Source organism: Henckelia pumila, chromosome 2, assembly GCF_033568475.1.
Source record: "Henckelia pumila isolate YLH828 chromosome 2, ASM3356847v2, whole genome shotgun sequence".
Classification (NCBI taxonomy): Eukaryota; Viridiplantae; Streptophyta; class Magnoliopsida; order Lamiales; family Gesneriaceae; genus Henckelia; species Henckelia pumila.
In genome coordinates, this window is record NC_133121.1 from 59,336,506 (window position 1) to 59,359,798 (window position 23,293).

General features: G+C 40.8%; 1 protein-coding gene across 1 annotated transcript; it reads right to left on the reverse strand.

Annotated features, from left to right (window-relative positions):
- Positions 1-248: 248 nt before the first annotated feature.
- Positions 249-8,815, reverse strand: LOC140877667 (uncharacterized). Its single transcript, XM_073281223.1, has 7 exons — positions 8,753-8,815; positions 8,193-8,671; positions 2,742-2,890; positions 2,223-2,566; positions 1,898-2,102; positions 1,165-1,543; positions 249-633 (listed from the first exon to the last, which is right to left on the reverse strand). Exons 1-7 carry the CDS (start codon positions 8,813-8,815, stop codon positions 249-251), a joined length of 2,004 nt encoding a protein of 667 aa, XP_073137324.1.
- Between the last annotated feature and the right edge of the window lie 14,478 nt (positions 8,816-23,293).

Here is a 23,293-nt window from a genome sequence, read left to right on the forward strand (position 1 = left end):
GGCCTCTCCTCATAAGTCATGTACGGGGAAAGCTGAAGAGATTCAAAACTGAGCACATGAGACGGATTCGAGATGTACTTCCTCAGCATGGATACGTGGAAGACGTTGTGTACTCAAGCAAGATTAGGCGGCAAGGCCACCCTATAGGCTAACGTCCCCACTCTATCAAGAATCTCAAAAGGTCCTACAAACCATGGAGCCAATTTGCCTTACTTCCCAAACCTCATCACGCTCTTCAGAGGAGCTATTCAGATAAAGACATGATCACCTACTGAAAACTCTAAGTCTCTCCTCCTATGATCTGCGTAACTCTTCTTCCTACTCTGTGCAGTCTTCATCCTATCTCGGATCTTGGCTACAATTTCGGCTGTCAACTGAACTATATCAGGTCCTAACTTTGATTTCTCACCAACCTCATCCCACAAAATTGGAGATCTGCACTTTCTCCCATAAAATGCCTCGTAACGAGCCATGCCGATAGTGGACTGAAAGCTGTTGTTGTGCGCAAACTCCACTAGTGGTAGCCTCGACTCCCAAATATCTTGGAAATCAATAGCACAAGCCCTCAAATGGTCCTCCAAAATCTGAATCACCCTCTTAGACTGGCCGTCTGTCTGCGGGTGAAAGGCAGTACTAAATAGAAGTTTCGTTCCCAAAGCGAAAAGAAGACTCTTCCAAAAAGATGAAGTAAACCGCGGATCTCTATCAGACACAATGGAGACTGGGATACCATGTAGTCTGACTATCTCCCGGATATACAACTTTGCGTACTGAGTCATAGTGAAAGTCGTCTTCACAGGTAAGAAGTGCGCCGACTTAGTGAGACGGTCTACAATAACCCAATTAGCATTCGAACCTCTCACTGTCCTCGGCAACCCAACAACAAAGTCCATGGTAATATTCTTCCATTTTCACTCGAGAATAGGGAATGGCTTAAGAAATCCTGCAGGTCTTTGATGCTCTTCTTTGACCTGCTGGCATGTCAGACATTATGACACAAATCGAGCGATATCACGCTTCATGCCCGGCCACCAATACAACTGCTGAAGGTTTCAATACATCTTGGTAATGCCTGGGTGGATAGAGTACGGTGATGTATGCGCCTCTGCCATGATAGTAACTCGCAGAGAATCACCTGCGGGCACCCAAAGTCTATCTCTGAACCTCACAATCCCATCTACCACTGAGTACAAATTACTTCCTCTCTCGTCGGCTCTCTGTCTCCACTTACTCAACTGCTCATCAACTGCTTGAGAAACTCTAATACGATCAATTAACGTAGTCTGCACTGTCAAGACAGAAAACCTAGGAGCTCTACCCTTGGCATAGAACTCTAGTCCGAATCTCTGAGTCTCATACCGCAACGGTCTAGACACCGTCAAAGAGGCATAAGAAATGAAACTATCTTGTTGTATAAGAATTGCTCCAAGTTCCCACTTAGAAGTAACGGTAAATACGACAAAACCACCCTGCCCTAAAGGCAAAGCTAAAACTGGTGCTGTCGTAAGATCTTTCTTCAACTCATCAAAGCTCGCTTGACACTCTGGACTCCATACAAACTTAGCATTCTTCTTAGTCTACGCTGTCATGGGCACAACAATGGATGAAAGAACCTTGATGAACTTCCTATAATAACCTGCTAATCCAAGGAAACTGCGAATCTCTGAAGCGTTTCTAGGTATAGACCACTCCACCTATAACTGGTGATAACCTGAATGGAGATCAATCTTTGGAAATATGGAGGCACCTTGCAATTGATCGAATAGATCCTCGATACAAGGTAGTGGGTACTTGTTCTTCACTGTCACTCCATTCAACCATTGGTAGTCTATGCACAATCTAAGACTTCCGTCCTTCTTTTTCACAAAGAGGACTGGTGCGCCCCATGGAGAGAAACTAGGGCGTAAGAACCCTTCATCAAGTAGCTCTTGAATCTGCTCTTTCAGTTCCCTCATTTCTGTGGGTGCTAATCTGAAGGGTGCCTTAGAAATTGGCTCGGTACCGGGAACCAAGTCAATAGAGAACTCCACTTCTCTATCAGGCGGAATGCCTGTGACATCGCTAGGGAACACATTCCCCAAATTCTCTGTCAACATCCACATCTGAAATAACTTGGCATGACGGCAACTCTGTCAGAGATAAGCTGGCTAGGGAAGACTTGCACCCATCAAGCACTAGCTGCTTAGCTTGCAAAGAGGATATGATTCGGGTCCTCCTCAAACTCTTAGCAGCCTCAAACCAAAATGGTTCCTCGCCCTCAGGTCAAACTCTGGCATGGGCAACACTATCAGATCTGCACTCACTGATTGCCCTTGCAACAAGAGCTCAATATTCTTCACTATATTCCTCGTGGACAGCTCTTCCCCTGATGGGATGGTCACTGTGAATCCACCAAACAACTCTTCCCACTCAATACCCCGCTTACGGGTAAATGCCTCCGAAATAAAAGAATGGTTATCCCCTGAGTCTAACAAAGCTTTAGTGGCTACACCAGCTACTATTATCCTATTTGCCTTAGCGGTGATTAAAACCACGGAAAAAAGGTTAATGTTAAATAACACAAGTTCTACTTAGACTCATTCTAAGTCATCAAATCCCAAATAAGATACTATGAATGCTAAAACAGTCAAGTTCTTCAAACATGCAACATGCTACAAAATATTAACCCCGAACAAGAAAACTTAAAATCACATGCGACAGTGAATCGTTAACTGCTCTAAACCAAATACTTAAGATGTTACCTGTGATGAGTGTAGTGTCTGGGTCGGCCTCCTCGGCCTGCATCACGAACACTCGACTGTGCATGGGCCTCCTCAACTCCAGACATTCTCTAGCCATATGTCCCGGCTTCTTGCACTTAAAGCAAACTCCTGCTCCTGCTAGGCGTTTCCTAGAGTGAGATCTATGGCAACTTTTGCAAGAGTGTCTCTCCCAAAACCTGGGAGTAGCGGGTCTCTGGGCCTATTAGTGCCCCTGGGGCCTCTGCTTCCCCTGAAATGGCTTCTTGCCATGATTCTGCTGCTACGAGTGGCCCTGCTGAGTAAAGGGCCTCTTACCAAGCGCCTCTGTGTTGATGTCCCTCAGAGACTGCTCAGACCTCTGATAAGTGCATTTTGTGTGCATTATTTCATGTTATTTTTATCTCTATTTTATGTGCATTCATATTTCTTTTATGTGTTTTTATGTGTTTTAGTTCATGTGTGTGTATTTCACTCCTCGGGTTAATTTTGTAGGAAAATGGATTTGTGAAGAGTGAATTATGGAGCATCTTTGGTAGAAAAATCATATTTAATTTTAGAGAGATTCAAATTCGATCTCTACCGTTCAGAATAAATTTCAAGTTGTTTTGAAGCTGCTGTCCAAATTTCAGGTCAATCTGACGGCTGGAACTTAAAATATGATTTTTGCAAGAAACCTGCGCGCGGGAAAGAACACATACATAAACCTAGACACGGACCTGGCACGGGGTCCATGCACATCGCGAAAATTTTAGAATTTAGGCAGAAACATGCTCGCTCGAGCAAGAGCTTGTGCTCGCTCGAGCGAGAAAGACGGAAAAGAAATTTCGGGAACAGAAAACTGATCGCTCGAGCGAGCCGCGCGACCAGAGTTTTATTTTTGGAAAATTCTTGCTCGGGAAGGATTTTATCTTTTTAATATTTGGGACCTATAAATATATTTTTTAGCATCAGAATAAGGGTTCCAGTTCCAGATTTTCAGAGACGGCGGCTACTACAATTTGGGAGAGAAGATTTCTCGTTTCTTCTTCTTTTCTTATTTTTATTTTCAATTCATGATCAAAAACTTTGTTTGAATTATGAAATTGATTCTTGAGTAGTTTTAATTTTCGATCAAGGCCACGTGATTGGAGACAATTTATGTATAAAACTCGTTTGTTTATTTGAGATTTTCAGACATGATTGATTTTAGTGATTATCAAATTTATATTTGTCTTACAAATTTCTTGGCCAGTTATTTGTTTGCTTGTTAATCGATTCCAAGTCGACAGAGGAGGTTTCGAATTCGATCACTTTGATTTTCAACATAGTGTAAAACTGACTAGAAATAGAATTCGATTTCATTATGCGGTTTGGGTGTAAACTGAATTTTCACAGTTATTCATACATTCAAGTTTGATTAGAATTACGAAAGATTATTTCATCAATATTTGAATAGGTTTGATTGTTCTAGAAATAGTCCTTCGAACAAATTAGGAAAATTCTCGTGAATTAAGATTAAGTCTGATGTCTTAGATAGACTGCTTCTTGCATGAATTGTCTGGTACCTACGTGAGTCCTTGATCGAACTTTTACCAAATTTGAGCTAAATCCCAATTTTCCAGCTCCATTTTAGTTTATTTAATTTTATTTGCAATTTTATTTGTTAGTTAAAAATCTGAAATCATCCTTTTAATTAGTCTAGATTAGGTAGAAATAAATATATTTTGGTAATCATTTTTATACAGTCCCTGTGGGTTCGACACTTGGACCTTTGTCCACTATATTATTACTTGACCTGGTACGCTTGCCAGTTGAATTTATTCACACCGATTAAAAATGAAAATGTTGATTTATCTACTTTACCTTTCCCCCATAGAGCTAAGCAACTGCTGTTTGATTCTCAATTAAAAAAGTTTCTTGAAATTTTCAAGAAACTGCATATTAACATTCCTTTTGCAGATGCATTAGCTCAGATGCCGAGATATGCAAAGTTTTTGAAAGACTTGCTGAAAAATAAGAAGAAATTGAATGATCTGACGCAGGTTACACTGAATGAGGAGTGCTCGGCGGTGATACAGAAGAAACTTCCAATCAAATCTCAAGATTCAGGGAGTTTTTCTATACCCTGTCATATTTGAAGTCTGTCTTTTGATAATGTGCTGTGTGATCTAGGATCGAGTATAAATTTAATGTCATATTCTATTGCTCGAAAACTAGGAATAGAAAATATTGAACCTGCTGCTATATCTCTCAAATTTGCTGATGGTTCTATTAAATATCCAAGAGGGATTGTAGAGAATGTCCTAGTCAAGATTGATAATTTAATTTATCCTGTAGACTTTGTCATCCTTGACATGGTAGAGGATTTAGAGGTTCCCCTGATTTTAGGACGTCCTTTTCTTGCTGCTAGTAGGGCGTTGATTGATGTTGAGAGAGGAGAGTTGGTGTTGAGACTGAATGATGAACAAGTAGTTTTTACTATGTCTAAGTCGGCTACTGAGAGCCCAATTTTGAAAGCTTGTTATGCTATTCGTTTGATTGATATGATTGGTGTTCAAATTGATGCATGTCAGCAGATGCAGTTGTCTGCAGGAATTGGTCAAATGCATAAAATTTTTAATGATGTAGCATGCAAGTGCAGGACTGATTCGAGTTTTTCATAGACGGTGGATAAACCACCTTGAATTTTTCCACTCAAGAGAGGAGTATAGTCGGGCTATAGACTATAAATTTAGCGCTGACTGGGAGGCAAGCCAGTGTTTTTGCTTTTGTTTTTTATTTTGTTTTTGTTTTGTTTTTATTTGAGTTTTGTTTTTTGTCCCATGCCAGTTGGTCGTTCCTGCCGATATTTACAATGCTGATACCGTCCCGAAGGATTCTGTCAAGAAGGAAGAGAATGAATCGAAAACCAAGGGAGTGTTATTTTTGTTTTCTTTGTGTTTTTGTTTTTCATTGCATTGTGTGTTTGTTTGCATTCTGTTCATTGTTATGAAGCATTGAGGGCAATGCTTTGGATAAGTATGGGGGGTAGACTAGTTCATTGCATTGGTTATTATCTTTTGTATTCATTCTGTTTGCATTCATTTGGTTTAGTTTTTGTGTTTGGTTCGTAATCATGCATATCATTTTGTTGTTGTTTGTGTTGTCTTGCATGAGTAGGATGAGTCATGGTAGCCTATGACGATGAAGTTTTTTTTGAAAAATTTTGCTCTTGACTTGGCATGAGAAACTGTAGGTTGAATCGTGAATATTTATAAGCACTTGTGTTAGACCAGTGAAGTGTAACGAAAGATTTGATGAAGTTTCTGTCTGTTTGACCATTGCACGGCAATAGGTGGTTTGTGGATCTGGATTGTGTTCTATGAATTTTGATGAGACTCTAGTTTACACTTATGATCTTGGGCTCACCTAGAGAAAAAAAAATTAAAAATTTTTTTTTTGTATACAATTCCATCCGGGCCTTGAAAGGAATAAAATCCTATAAAAGATTAAATTTAAGGCTAAGTATGCGGATTAAATGGGATTGATGCTCCATCCGAGCTATAGACGAGGGGATTAGAAAGAAAAAATAGAATGATTTTTCGTATCCTATCAAAGTTTTAGCTAAGTATGCGGGTAATTATTGGGGCTAAAGCAATACCGGGTGCAAAATCCGGAGGTGTGTAATTCATTATCTCAAGGGAGGTGGGTATGTCTAGAGGTCGTTGGAAGGAATGGGCACTTGAAGAGTGAAACTTGCATTGATTTGTTATAGGTTGCTAAGCAGTTTTGAGATGAATTCGGTCTAAGTTGCATAAAACTGGAATGACATTCCACACACACACACGTTCACGTTAAACCAAAAGTGTAATATGAAAAGTTGAGAGCATGTCTATGTTTTTGGTTTTGTGATTGAACTTCTCGGAGGCTGTGCACATTCATGACTTGTCCTTACTTATGTTTTTGTTTGCATAGTGTTTTTGCATGTCTTGCTCGAGGGCGAGCAAGGTTTAAGTATGGGGGTGTTGATAAGTGCATTTTGTGTGCATTATTTCATGTTATTTTTATGTCTATTTTATGTGCATTCATATTGCTTTTATGTGTTTTTATGTGTTTTAGTTCATGTGTGTGTATTTCACTCCTCGGGTTAATTTTGTAGGAAAATGGATTTGTGAAGAGTGAATTATGGAGCATCTTTGGTAGAAAAATAATATTTAATTTTATAAAAATCCAAATCCAATCTCCACCATTCAGAATGAAGTTCAAGATGTTTTGAAGCTGCTGTCCAAATTTCAGGTCAATCCAACAGTTGGAACTCGAAATATGATTTTTGCAAGAAAACTGCACGCGGGAAAGAACACATACACAGACCTAGACACGGACCTGGCACGGGGTCCGTTCACATCGCAAAAATTTTAGAATTTGGGCAGAAACATGCTCGCTCGAGCGAGAAATACAGAAAAGAAATTTCGGGAACAGAAAACTGCTCGCTCGAGCGAGACCCTATGCTCGCTCGAGCGAGCCGTGCGACCAGAGTTTTATTTTTGGAAAATTCTTGCTCGGGAAGGATTTTATCTTCTTAATATTTGGGACTTATAAATATATTTTTTAGCATCAGAATAAGGGTTTCAGTTCCAAATTTTCAGAGACGGCGGCTACTACAATTTGGGAGAGAAGATTTCTCGTTTCTTCTTCTTTTCTTATTTTTATTTTCAATTCATGATCAAAAACTTTGTTTGAATTATGAAATTGATTCTTGAGTAGTTTTCTTTTTCGATCAAGGCCACGTGATTAGGCCAGAAAATTTATGTATAAAACTCGTTTGTTTATTTGAGATTTTCATACTTGATTGATTTTATTGATTATCGAATTTATATTTGTCTTACAAATTTCTTGGCCAGTTATTTGTTTGCTTGTTAATCGATTCCAAGTCGACAGAGGAGGTTTCGAATTCGATCACTTTGATTTTCAACATAGTGTAAAACTGACTAGAAATAGAATTCGGTTTCATTATGCAGTTTGGGTGTAAACTGAATTTTCACAGTTATTCATACATTCAAGTTTGATTAGAATTACGAAAGATTAGTTCATCAATATTTGAATAGGTTTGATTGTTCTAGAAATAGTCCTTCAAACAAATTAGAAAAATTCCCGTGAATTAATATTAAGTCTGATGCCTTAGATCGACTGCTTGTTACATGAATTGTCTGGTACCTACGTGAGTCCTTGATCGAACTTTTACCAAATTTGAGCTAAATCCAAATTTTTCAGCTCCGTTTTAGTTTATTTAATTTTATTTGCAATTTTATTTGTTAGTTAAAAAACTGAAATAATCCTTTTAATTAGTCTAGATTAGGTAGAAATAAATATATTTTGGTAATCATTTTTATACAGTCCCTGTGGGTTCGACACTTGGACCTTTATTCACTATATTATTACTTGACCTGGTACGCTTTCCAGTTGAATTTATTCACACCGATTAACGCGGTCAACCTCAAAGCTCGTCTGAGCGCAGTAGCATAGTCCACTGGCTCCGCCATCACTACATCATGGCGTATCGTGGGTCGCAACCCAACAACAAAGTGTTGAAGCTTCTTAGCTTCATCAATGTCAATCAATGGCACAAAGTGGCAGCCTCTCTCGAACATCCTCGCGAATTCGGCCACCGATATATCCCCTTGACGAAGGCTCATAAACTTTTTCTTCAGTCGAGCCCCTACCTCTGCATTAAAGTATTTCTGAAAGAAAAGTCCCTTGAAGTCATCCCAAGTCAAGGTGGCCAGCTCCGCTGTCTTCTCTACTCCCTCCCACCAGAGGGCAGCGTCATCCTTAAGAAGGAAAATGGTACAACGCACCCGAACAGCATCACTCGGTCCCATGCGGCAAAAGATCGCCTCTAGAGATCGGATCCATCCCTCGGCCACCAATGGATCAGTAGTACTAGAAAATTCCTTCGAATCCAACTTCCGAAACTGCTCAAAAGTATTCCTTGGTCTAGCCCTAGGAACAGCCTCAACATGCTACTCAAGGATACGGGCCAAACTAGCTAATACCTGACCACCAAGATCAGCGAGTGGAGGTGGTGGAGGTGCATCAGGACCACGACGGTGAGGCATCTAAACGCATTTCAGAAAATCCAATACTCAAATTCCATGCCTTAAGAAAAAGGTTTTCTTTAAACTTAAATAAGCTCAAATAATTTTAGGAAACTAGTGCTAACAAACTTAGCAAAAGACAATAACTGAAACTTAAATATTACAGACTTTGAGGTGAGATCCATTGAGTTACGGCAACCGGCAGTAGGCTCAGCCCAAACCAAGACCGTGCTCTGATACCAACTGAAACGACCCTAACCTCTAAACTTAAATTTAAATAATACAGAAAAATACGGATGTATAAAATTTTTTTTTTCCATGACTTGTTTGAAAGGAAACAAAGCCACCCTATCACACACATCAATTCTAACAAAATGAAATAAACGACTGGTAAAAATCCTAACTGCGATAATCATAAATCTCGAAAGGAAAAAGGCAACCCCACACGGTTGCAATAATAGCGATTACAATTTGAAAGACTAAAATTTAAGCACAGGAAGAACACATCCTGGCTAAACTGAAAGTACTCAAACTAAAATTCTTTATTACAATCATAGTCTTATGTGTAACTTAAAAAGTAGCGACGGTCATAGGGCATTGCACCGCCAGCGGCCTCAACCCCGAGGATCCTGCCCCTCAGTCTCTAGATACTCCTCCTTACCTTACAATCAAACAAGCATAGTGAGTCTAATGACCCAGCAAGTATAAACAGTGTAATAACAAGGGTTTAAAATACTGCATTAATACTCAAAATACTTCACATAATATACTTGAAACATAAGCTGTAAGAATGCGCATGCTACAAGAGAGTAAGACAACATGTAAACGATGAACACACGCCAACTCACGCTATGAAACTCTTGAACTTTCCTAACTTAACTGAAACTCATGCATGACTGAAAACTGAATGCAGTAAGACGAGTCAAACTGATACTGAAACTGAAACTGTAAACTTAGATCCTTGAATTGTGACCTTCTGTTTTTATCGATCAATGGCTGCAGTGCACTATGCCGGCAAGACGCCGAGATTTCTTTCGACTGACGTTGCCCCTTTATGGCAAGGACACCGAAATTTCTCCCGGCCCCACATTTCCCTCCTTGGCAAGGACACCGAGATTTCTTCCAGCCCCACATTGCCCTTCTATTTTGGTAGGGATCCCGAGATGTCTCCCGATCTCGATCTACCCATCTATGACAAGTGAGTGAGGCATCCCCCACCCATCAATACCCTGTCTCGTCACAATCAAATCACTTCGTTCAAAAAAAATATTTTTTTCTTTTTTTCCTTCTTTGACTCGGCTCAAATTACTTAGCATGCATGAATAAAAGCGACTTCCTTTGTAACATTTGTTTGGCTCAAAGGCGGGACCTAAACATACACGTATGCAACTTTAGGAAATGAGAATCAACACAAAATTGTGGACATGGGGTGGGAGAGTGGCTGCCCCTAGGTGCTAAGACCCAAAACTCTATTTCTCACAACCAAGGCATAACCCGAGCAATCGCACTCAAAAGCCCATATCTCATTCTTACCTTAACCAAATTCGACCCCGCTCGAACCGACACTCTCCATACACTACCAACAATCCATAGGACCAGTTTGTAACTTCATTTGACCACTCAAACAATCCTATCAAAACTCAATTCCGGACAGCCCATTTTTACTCCTAAAATTCTGCACCAACACCTTAACTTCAAAGACACTCATTGAAATCTTAACCGAAACGAGCCCATTTTATATCGATGCGATCAAAACATCATAACCTAGACCTAGGAACAGCCCTAACCACGCCAAGACCACGTTCAGATCCTCCCCTGCCCCAAAATCAGACAGCCTTGCCCAAGGAGATCAACACCTTACACCCATTCTACTTGGAGGAAACCATCCCAAGCCCTTTGCCCTTGCCTCTAACTCCTTCCAAACCACCAAACACACCTATAGACATGTCTTAGGACTTTACACAATCACATAGGCAGCCCTCATGTAGTGACCCTTACCCGGATCACCTACTAAACAGAACTTAGGCATGCAATTAACTTAATTAAACAGAAATCAGAATTCAACTTCGGAAAACATAACATTTATACAATCCCAAGAAAAGAAATCTGTAAATATCCAAAATAATATACAACCAAATCGAATAGCTGTATAAACCGAAAACAACAGAATAAAAACCTAAACGAAGCTCCAGCTGATCAACCACTGCCTAGCCCCTCTTGGATCCACCTGCCTCGTCCAATCGCAAACCTGCCCCATGGAATAGGCTGTCCAGAAACACATAGTACGAGACGTGAGCATAAAACGCTCAGCACGAGAGTATGAGTATATATGCATGAAAAGTGAACTCCCTATAAACTCGAGGTCAAGGATCAGATAACAGAGACAGACCGGGCCCTGGTATGTAGCATGCTGTGCCGTCGCTTCAGGAGGTGGCTCCCATACCAAAATACCAGTGGATATGCCGGACCCAAATCGATGGAAGTCCAACCACTAACAAGATAGGGTAAAACCCTACGATAGGCATCTCGAACGAGATAGCTCAATATGCAAATGTATGTAGCATAAATCAATGACATATAAATCATGCAGTCACATAATACATGCATACTCAGTCAGGATATCTCGAACAATACTTTCGTACCTAAAATACTAGGCAAGTGCTATCAGCCCTAGTTCCACACCTATAATCTGCGCTACACTGCCAAATGATACTACTATCATTATAGCGCTCTAAAAGCCTTAACTAAGCTAAAGCATACTCCTAAATATTTTTAGAAATAAAAATCTATACCTTCGTCCGTCGTTAGCCCTTTGCTGTTGATTGCCTCAAAACTAGGCCACAGCTCCGCTACGACAACTGGATCGCTATGCCACTTCCGGATTCCCTATGAGACGCCTAGAATTTCCTAGATCTGAGTTATAAGGCTAAGGAATTGAGAGAGAAGAGGTGATTGGTGCGTCTAAATCTGAATCTCGGCCCTCCTATTTATAGACGGAGTTCGGATCGTCCGAATTGGACTTCGGAGCGTCCGAACATGATCGGACCGTCCGATCTCGACTTTGGGTCGTCCGAACCCAATAATACGTCATTGCTTACATCAACACAATGCCGTCATCCATGACTACTGTCGGCAGCACGTTCAAAGCGTCCGAACCACTCTTCTGATCATCCGAACCCTGACTTCGGACCTTCCGAACCTTGACTTCGGAGCCTCCAAACTCGACGACCCTCGAACCATTTTCGAGCGTTCTGAATCCATTTCCGAACTCTGTTAATCCATCTGGGACTCCCTTAATCATGTTTTATTACATCTATACATGATCGTATTATTAATTACTCAAAAATTGTTAATTCTGGATATGGGTTACTACATTCTCCCCCACTTAAGATATTTCGTCCTCGAAATCCGATCTTATGTACTGAATGTAAAACAACAATCCAAAACATTCTTTATTCAATCAAACGTTTACATCTGAATACAAATCGAAAATGAAATCAAAATAACTCAGGATGTTCTGCACGCATCCTGTCCTCAAGTTCCCAAGTAGCTTCCTCAGCGCCTCGGCGCTGCCACTGAATTAAAACCAAAGGAATGACTTTGTTCCGCAAGACCTTATCCTTATGATCCAGGATACGAATAGGTCTTTCAGCAAACGTCAAATCCTTATCCACTTGAACATCAGACCGCTGCAGAATATGAGATGGATCTGCCACATATCGTCGCAACAAAGATACGTGGAACACGTTGTGAATACTGGACAGATACGGTGGAAAAGCCAAACGATAAGCCAAATCGCCAATGCTCTCCAAGATCTCAAACGGACCGATAAATCTGGGAGACAACTTGCCCTTAAGGCCAAATCTGAGAATCCTGCGGAAAGGTGACACTCTCAGAAACACTTTCTCCCCAACATCAAACTGCAAAGGCCTACACTTAGTGTTAGCATAGCTGGCCTGACGATCCTGTGCAGTCTTAATCCGTTTCTTGATCTGATCAACAATATCTACTGCCTGCTGGATAAACTCCGGTCCCTCAGCCTGTCTCTTCCCCACTTCTTCTCAGAAGAGTGGAGTACGACAACGTCGCCGTACAATGCCTCAAAAGGTGTCATCCCAATGCTAGTATGATTGTTGTTGTTGTACGAAAACTCGATCAATGGCAAATGATCCTGCCAGGCTGAACCAAAATCCATAACGCACGCTCGAAGCATATCCTCCAAAGTATGGATAATGCGCTATGACTGACCATCTGTATTCGGATGATAGGCAGTACTCAAACTGAGAGTAGTACCCATCGCACGCTGAACACTCCCCCAGAACCTAGAAGTGAACCTGGGGTCTCGATCGCTGGCAATGCTCACAGGCACTCCATGAAGTCGAATGATCTCCTGAACATACAACCGTGCCATGCGATCCACAGAGTACTCTCGAATATAGGCAATGAAATGCGCTAACTTGGTGAGTCGGTCCACCACAACCCAGATAGCATCACAATTCCTCGAGGACATCGGCAAATGGGTCACAAAATCCATCGTGATAAACTCCCATTTCCACTCAGGAATAGGCAGACTGTGAAGCAAACCTCCAGGTCGTCGGTGTTCTGCCTTGACTTGTTGACACACCAAACATCTCAAAACATACTGATACACGCTGCGTTTCATCCCATCCACAAAAACCGAGTACGTAGATCCTTGTACATCTTGTTGCTTCCCGGATGAATACTCAACTTGGTGCGATGTGCCAGAGACAAGATCTCCTCTCGCAACTCTTCATCCTGCGGAATCACAAGTTTACCAGAAAAACACAGAAAACCATCTGATTGATAGTGAAATCCAGACGAGCTACCCTCGTTAGCTAGACGAGCCAAACGTTGGGTCTTTGAGTTAGACATCTGAGCATCTCGAATCCGCGAATACAAAGCTGGCTCAGATAATATCGCAAACATCTGGATACTCTGCATACCTTTCTTATGCTTGAAGGTATACCCTGAAGTACAACAGTCACTGATCGCACTAGACATCAAACAAGTCTGCAGTGCGGATAGTCGCACCTTGCGACTCAAAGCATCAGCGGTGAGATTAGCAGCTCCCGGATGGTACTTAATCTCGCAATCATAGTCCTTAAGAAAATCCATCCAACGTCTCTGCCTCATGTTCAATTCCGCCTGAGTGAACAAATATTTGAGACTCTTGTGGTCGGTGAAGATCTCAAATTTCTCGCCATAAAGATAATGACGCCAGATCTTCAAAGCGAACACAATGGCTGCCAATTCCAAATCATGAACTGGATAGTTGTCCTCGTGAAGCTTCAGCTGTCTAGAAGCGTATGCAATCACATGCCCATTCTGAGTCAGGACACAACCTAACCCCTGAAGAGAAGCATCCGTGTATACCACATACCCTCCAGATCCTAATGGTAATGCCAACACCGGTGCATAAGTTAACCGCCGTCGAAGCTCACAGAAATTCTCCTCACACTCGGAGGACCACTCGAAATCAACACCCTTGCGGGTAAGCTGCATCAACGGTCGAGCTAGATGAGAAAAGTTCAGAATGAAGCGTCGATAATATCCTGCTAGACCCAGAAAACTACGGATCTTAGCTACCTTCGTTGGACGCGACCAATTCAGCACAGCCTCAATCTTGCTCGGATCAACAGAAATCCCCTTCCTGGATATGATATGGCCAAGAAAGACCACTCGATCCATCCAGAACTCACACTTGCTCAGTTTAGCGTACAACTGCTCGTCCTGAAGAGTCTGCAGTACCACTCGCAAGTGAGAAACATGATCTTCCGCATTACGCGAATATACCAAGATGTCGTCAATGAAGACCACAACAAACTTGTCTAAATAATCCCTAAAGACACGGTTCATCAGATCCATAAATATAGCCGGCGCATTAGTCAATACAAATGGCATCACTAGAAACTCATAATGCCCATAGCGAGTACGGAATGCAGTCTTGGCTACGTCCTGATCTCCCTCTCAACTGATGATACCAAGATCTGTCAATTTTGGAGTAAACCGAAGTACCCTGCAACTGATCAAACAAGTCATCAATGCGAGGCAACAGATACTTGTTCTTCACAGTAACTCGATTCAGCTGCCGATAGCCAATGCACAACCGCATAGACCCATCCTTCTTCTTTACAAAAATAACAGGAGCTCCACAAGGATATACACTAGGACGAATGTACCCCTTGTCCAAAAGATCCTGTAACTGATTCTTCAACTCACACATCTCTGATGGAGCCAGACGATACGGTGCTCGAGAAATAGGCGAAGTACCTGGCATCAACTCTATGCCAAACTCGACTTCCCTAGCAGAAGGAAAATCCGGAATCGCATCTGGAAATACATCTGCAAATTCATCCACAACAGGAATACTCTCTATCCCAATACTCTCAGCGGACAAATCAATTGCATAGATAAGGTAGCATTCCCCGCCAGACTCTAGAGCTCGACAGACTCTCAAAGCTGATATCAAAGGCATCGGGGGTCGCGCTCCCTCACCATAGAAAAACCAGCTATCACTCCCATCCGGATGAAAGCGTACTAATCTATGATAGCAGTCCATTGAAACTCGATAGGTAGTCAGCATGTCTATCCCCAGAATACAATCGAAATCATCCATCGCAAGGACCCTGAGATTCGCCAACAAAATGTTCCCTTCGAACTCTAAAGGGCAACCCATCACTAAACGCTTGGCCAAAGCAGATTGACCCGTCGGAGTAGAAACAGAAACTACTACGTTTAGTGCAATGCATGGTAACTTATGCCTCTTAACAAAATGTGCAGAAATAAAGGAATGAGATGCACCAGTGTCAATAAGTACGATAGCAGGTATACCATAAAGTAGAAATGTACCTGCGATGACCTTCTCATTCTCCTCCACACCCTGATCATGCCTCAAGGCAAACACCTGACCAAAAGCCCACGGCCTCAAATGAGAACTCCCAGCAGGCTGTCCCTGCGACCTCTGCTGAACGGTGGCCTGAGAATCCCAGCTGATCATGACTTTTGGACATATTTCTTGCATAGCTTTGATCTGTTGTTCAGCTCTGGATGGTGCCAGCCTCTTTTCGCGCTTTAGTGTCGGATTTGATTTTGCTGGCCTGGAGTTGTGGATCTCCTCTAGGTTTTACTACACAGGTTGATACCAGCCACTCTTCGCGCCTCAGTGTCCGTTTTTGATTTTGCTGGGCCGAGCTGTGGTTCTCTTCTAGCTTTTGCTGCCCAGGATGACTGCTGACGTTGACTTAGTTAGCTATCTTTGATGTTATTTGTTTATACTTATTTCCTAGGGATGCTTTGGTTGTATATTTTTCGATACCCTAGCTGTTCTGATGTTCTTATTACCTTTTTATAGCCTTTTGGGGAGGTCTTGGCCTAGTCCCCCTCCTCCGTTAGGTTTTATTTGTATCGCTTTTTTATGTTTATATACAGGTAGGGGTCTGCCTAACCCCCCGCTTCCGGTGGTGTTTTTTTTTAAAAAAAAAAAAAAAAAAAAAAAACCTGATCCTGAACCAGAACTGCCTCCCCCAGATAGTGGACAATCCCTCCGGATATGACCAACCTCTCCACATCGGAAACAAGCTCCAGAAGCTCTACAACACTTGTCTGACGGATGGTTCTTCCCGCAATGGTCACACTTGTCCTTCTTCCCAAAGCAAACAACACCTCCAGAACCAGAGGAAGAAGTAGATCCGGACTTCTTGAAAGATTGGGCACGGGGACCCAAAGAACTAGCAGGCCTCGACTGAGAGAAAGACCTGTTCCGCCGAATGCTGTCCTTTGCCTGGTGACAACGGCTCATCAAACCCTCATAGGACATGTCATCACCGACCGCCACACGGTTATGGATCTCAGGGTTAAGGCCCTGAAGGAACAGATTATACTTCATCTCAGAGCTGTCAGCAATCTCGGGGCAATAGGATAGCAGATCAAAGAACTTCTGCTGATACTCGTCAATAGACATGGCTCCCTGTCGCAGACTCAGTAGCTCGCCCGCCTTTGACTGACGGAGTGCAGGAGGAAAATACAGCTTCTGAAAAGCTGTGCGGAACTCGACCCAGGTGGCCACTCCTCTCGTCGTAACAAAGGGTGCAGAAGTAAACCTCCACCACCTACGAGCTCACCCATCCAGAAGATAGCCAAGGGTCTAAATATTTTTCTCCTCGGTGCAGTGGAAAGTCTGAAAAGTCGTCTCCATGCGGTCTAACCAGTTCTCCGCATCCTCCGGAGACTCACCTCCAACCAAGGGCTTAGGACCCATCTGCAAGAATCGGCGCACGCTAAAACGGTCCTCATCACGACGACGATGATGACAGTCCTGACGACGCTCACGATCGTCATCTCCCCAGTGTCCACCTCCACTACCATGGCTACTCTGGTCATCGTAGTTCGCCATCTACAAAAGTACCTCACGGTTACCTTATGCAGAATCTAAATCCCAAGAATACTATACATGCTCTGATACCATAAATGTAGTGACCCTTACCCGGATCACCTACTAAACAGAACTTAGACATGCAATTAACTTAATTAAAAATAAATCAGAATTCAACTACGGAAACCATAACATTTATACAATCCCAAGAAAAGGAATCTGTAAATATCCAAAATAATATACAACCAAATCGAATAGCTATATAAACCCAAAACAACAGAATAAAAACCTAAACGAAGCTCCAGCTGATCAACCACTGCCTAGCCCCTCTTGGATCCACCTGCCTCGTCCAATCGCAAACCTGCCCCATGCAATAGGGTGTCCAGAAACACATAGTACGAGACGTGAGCATAAAACGCTCAGCACGAGAGTAAGAGTATACATGCATGCAAAGTGAACTCCCTATAAACTCGAGGTCAAGGATCAGATAACAGAGACAGACCGGGCCCTGGTATGTAGCACGTTGTGCCGTCGCTTCAGGAGGTGGATCCCATACCAAAATACCAGTGGATATGCCGGACTTAAATCGATGGAAGTCCATCCACTAACAGGATAGGGTAAACCCTACTAACTGACATCTCAATAGAGATAGCTCAAGATGTAAATGTATGCAGCATAAAATCATGACATATAAATCATGCAGTCACATAATACATGCATACTCAGTCAGGATATCTCGAACAGTACATTCGTACCTCAAATACTAGGCGCGCTCTTCCAGCTCTAGGTCTACGCCTATAATCCGCACTACACTGCCAAATGATACTAATATCATTAAAGAGCTCTAAAACCCTTAACTAGGCTATTGTATACTCCTAAATATTTTTAGGAAGCAAAAGCTATACCTTCGTCCGTCATTAGCCCTTTGCTGTCGATTGCCTCGAAACTAGGCCACAGCTCCGCTACGATGTCTGGATCGCTATGTCACTTTCGGATTCCCGATGGACGCCTAGAATTTCCTAGATCTGAGTTAGAAGGCTAAGGAATCGAGAGAGAAGAGGTGATTGGTGCATCTAAATCTGAATCTTGGCCCTCCTATTTATAGACGGAGTTCGGATCGTCCGAACTGGACTTCGGAGCGTTCGAACACGATCGGACCATCCGATCTCGACTTCGGGTCATCCGAACCCAATAATATGTCATTGCTTACGTCAACACAATGACATCATCCATGACGACTGTCGGCAGCACATTCGGAGCGTCCGAACCACTCTTCGGATCGTCCGAACCCTGACTTCGGACCTTCCGAACCTTGACTTCGGAGCCTCCGAACTCGACGACCCTCGAACCATTTTTGAGCGTTCTGAATCCATTTCCAAACTCTGTTAATCCATCTGGGACTCCCTTAATCATGTTTTATTACATCTAAACATGATCATATTATTAATTACTCATAAATCGTTAATTCTAGATATGGGTTACTACACCTCAACCACACTCCAACTCCACATTTCAAAATCCACATGATCAACCAAAATGCCTCAAATTCATGAATAATCAATCAAGCCCAATGCAAATCAATAAAATGCTTCAAACTCATTTCAATTCCAGCCCTTATACATGCAAACTTTTGAAATTTAGGGCACACAACTTCTGGAAAAATAAAAAATGCAACAAACATTCAAAAATACCTCATGCCTCCAATCAAAAATCACCATACAACAACTTAAAACCCATGCTAAAGCATAAATTCAAAAATCACACAAGAAAATCTAAATTTTCAGAGGTAAAATCGAGCCCTACATGTTGAAAATCACATTCATTTCAAAATTTAAGAAAAATCTTGGAGAATGAACATAATAGCAAGCTTGAATGCCCAAGAAATGCTCATACTTGCCTTAGCTAGCTTACCCACAAAAATCAAAGAGAAGGAGGGGTTAAAGTGAAAGAGTGGGTGTCCGGTTAGCCAACTTGTGGCTAAGGGCTTTTATGACTCTATGTAAAATAATTTTTTGTTTAATATAATTTACACTTTTATAATGGCATTGACTTTATATTTCTTCATAATGTTATATTATGATATACTATTGTTGTTTTGATAAAGACCTTGAATATACTATAGAGTATGTAAGATGTGGTAGCACATGGGGATGGCTATCATGAAACACATCTTATACTCATTGTATATTCTAAACTGTTCCTAGTCAATTGAGCCGTCCGCAAATAAGGATAAGGATCGCTCGAGATTGGGACTAGCATTTGCGATGCCGAGTACCACGTTTCATTGGTATGGAACATAGAGATGTTCAAAGCATGCAAATGGATATTCTTATGATGAATGATCGAACTACCCTATTCGGACTTTCCAAGTGGTTATCACTTATCAAGTGGGAAAAGTCCGCGGTTTTGGTTGTACACCATTAGTCCTTATTACTTGAAACATCATTGAGACTCTATATGCTAGTACTGTACTTTGACTTGTTTACCGACTCTATTGGGGTCATCAGGTGTCGGGATTGGGTACAGTTATGACACATATAGGAGTCGATGCTTTGTTGTCAAGGATTCACCACATACTTACGAGTGTGGATATCCTATGCGATCTGAGGAGATATTAGTGTGACGAATCTCTGGCCATAGTACATGATGTGTTTTAGGTTATTGGGTTTTCCTAGTAACACATATGATGTCACTATTTGATCTCCAAGATGTAATGCATAGTTATCGAATCTCGAACAACTCTTGATATACCAATAGTTGTTGATTCGATCGGGATATATGGATGAAGGGACCGTACTGTACGCTAACCAAAATCTACTGGTTCTTGCAGGCACTATCAGTGATACCTAGGGAATCATGGGGCGATGTTGCTAGGCGCTCTTACCATAATTCGATGGGTAAGTCGGAAATTGTTGTTCCGAGTCACAAGGAGTTGTGAGCCCACGGCTAGCTGTATTCCTGAACCATTGAGGGTTACACAAGTAATGGATTACTAAAACCCGTTAGAGATAGTTAAATTTAAAGAGTTAAATTTAATAAAAGAGAAGTTGGACTTCTTAACTAAAGGGAGTGGGATTTCCTAAAATGACATAGGGATGGGCATTTTTGGAAATCACTGAATTCGGATTCAGAAAAATTATCTTGACTTTAAAAGATGCAGAAATGATTTCTGTGCACATTGGTAAAATCAGTTTATCAATCTGAGTCACGATGAATTTTATATTAATTTCTAGAACAACGGGCTTGGCTTGTTGGGCTTAAGTTATGGATTGTGGGCCCTAAGGAGTTAGAGTCCTAATGTAATTATAACTTAATCTAGTCTAGAAATTATCTATAAATATATGTACTGTGTTCGAAAATTACACAAGATTTCAGTCTAGAAATTTTCGAAAATCAGTCTATATTATTCAAGAGGTTTTTTGAAAATTCCTCTGTCCCTTTTGAGAAAATTCGGACTGTGATTTTTGTGAAAAAATACAATTCGAATTAATAGATCAAATCTGTTTATTCTCTACGTAAAACTTCTGATTGATTTCTAGTGCAGTCAATCAGAGGGTTTCTGTTTTTCGTTCGTGGACCTAATTTCGATGATTGATCGTGATGCCATCGGTTCCCGGGATTTACAAGAAGAGCAGATTAAGTTCTGTTGGTGTCCATAAACTTGCTTCGAGATTTTAAGGTAAAATATTTAATTGTGATTATTTGTTTTACTTACACATATTTAATCGTAAAAGATTTGATACCCTTGATATGGAATCGTTCCATATAATAAAATAAAATTTTTAAACTTTCGCTGCACCGGGTATCAATTCTTGATTGATCTGAACACGTTTTCCAACAGTGGTATCAGAGCCAGGTTGCTCAGATCAAACGATTAAATTAATCGATTGTACAAAATTTTTAAGCCTCGGTTTTGAAACAAAACGAAAATTTTAAAATTGAATTTTAATGGGAAAATCGGGCAGCGACGGCTGCCCTGCCTGGGCCCCTTTTTGGGGCACGGGCTGCCCGGGATTGTCCCGGGCAGCTCGGAAAAATTATTTTTAATTTTTAATTAAAATTTTATTTTTTTTTTGAAATTATAGTTTTTGATCCGATCGAAAATTGTTTTTCATTGGTTCACGAGACATCAAATCGAATTGTTCGAGTCCGAAAATTTTAAAAATTGATTTTGGATAAATTTGAATTTTTGGAAAATTTATAAATTTTATCCGTTAAATTAAATTTTATAAAATTAATTATTTTGGTACAATTGATGATAAGATATGATCTTATGGATGGATAAGATAAAATATGATTTTATCTTTTAAATTATGATGCCTTTGCATGTTTATCCAATTATTTAATTATTGAATTAATTATTGGATAAAGGATGATCGATTGCCATGACTAATGTTTTAGGTGTATGTTAGATAATTTACAGTTGTCTTATTATTGTTGGATTTTATTAATGGGCTTGGTTTATAGCCCAATATGATTGTCATATGTAATAAATGTGGGCCTGGTTTATGGCCCGTTCCCACCCCTAAAAATGTATCCCATATTTGTCATCGAAATTTATTGTAAATTTATTAGACTTAGTGGGAGACAAAGATTTGAAGAAATGGTGGGCCCAGCAGACAATGAAGACTGAAGAAATGTAAATTGGAAGCTCAATGTAATAGGATTGCATTGCATACTTGCATATCACCTAGGATTGGACTTAGACTCGTGATTGGCAACCACGGATCGATTAGTTAATGAGATCGATCATCCTTAAATAATATATGATATTATTGATGTATGCATGTTTAGACTAAATTGTATGAATCCCGCAAGCATACATAAATTGCATGATGAGACAAATTTTCAAAATTAAAATCCCTCATTTTAAATATGATTTAAAATTGATATCAAGATTAATAAAAAGGGAATTTAAATATTGTTTAAATGTTCCTACCTTCCATCAACGATCAATGTATGAGATGCTACCCGCGGATACTGTGGGGCCTCGGGTTACTAATCTCAAATCTTAAGGGCAATTAATGAATAAGCAATCACCAAGCATCCGAAGCTGTAACAAACAAAATTTTTTTTTTTTTAAATAGGCTGCGCTCGAGCGGCTGAAAAGCGCCGCTCGGGCGCGCCCTGCCCATTTCGAGGCAGAACTTTCTGCCCCGGGCTGCGCTCGGGCTGCTGTTTTCTGCAGCTCGAGCACGGCCCTGGGCAGATTCTTGCCCACATTTGACAGCTCCACAACATGGCAATTGACAGCTCCAAAACTTGTTTCCTTTAATGTAAACACAAATTTATACATCTAACAAAGTCTCAAGAAAGTATACATGCATTTTATTACATCAACCAAGTCGCTAAAGAAACGATAACGATAACGACACAAACTATCTCAAGTTTTATACATGTATTCCAAAACCAACAAGTTCTAAAGTTCCTTGCTTCTAACATTCAAAACATCATCTACAACCCGAGTCCTCACGTGTTAGACTCTCTCCCAGCTGTCAATGACGTCGATGATCAGCTCCTGCCCTCTCTATTGTCATGCACACATACAAAACAAGACAACAGCCGGATAAACTCCGGTGAGATACAAATCTCAGTATAACCAACATATCGAAAGCGTTAAATAAATCATATTAACTCTATTTAAAACTCGACTCAACAAATAGAGTACTCAAACGCTTTAAATACGAATTGATTCATATAACTTCGAAGCCATCAAGATTCATAAATGATCTTGACATGGATATCCATCTAACGAATTCGTAAACGACTCGCAAATAAGGTTAACCACAACCTTGGCTTAGAATCAATTCTATATAACATCATATCAACTCAAATTTAAAGATCCATTACCTGAGATGGATTGACAACACCACAATCAAATCAAAACATAAACAAGTATGTGATTTTTGCGGACCAACTCAAAGATAATCGTTCTTGAGTTTCAAAGTCCCTACTTCACGATGTCGTCATTATACCTTCATTTATTGAGGTTCTGAACTCTTCAAATCTGTAAGATATAATCAAAACACATATATCAAACTTCATATCAACCTATAATTTCAGAAACGAGTTAAAACCATCAAGATTTCATCAATCAAAACCACTTC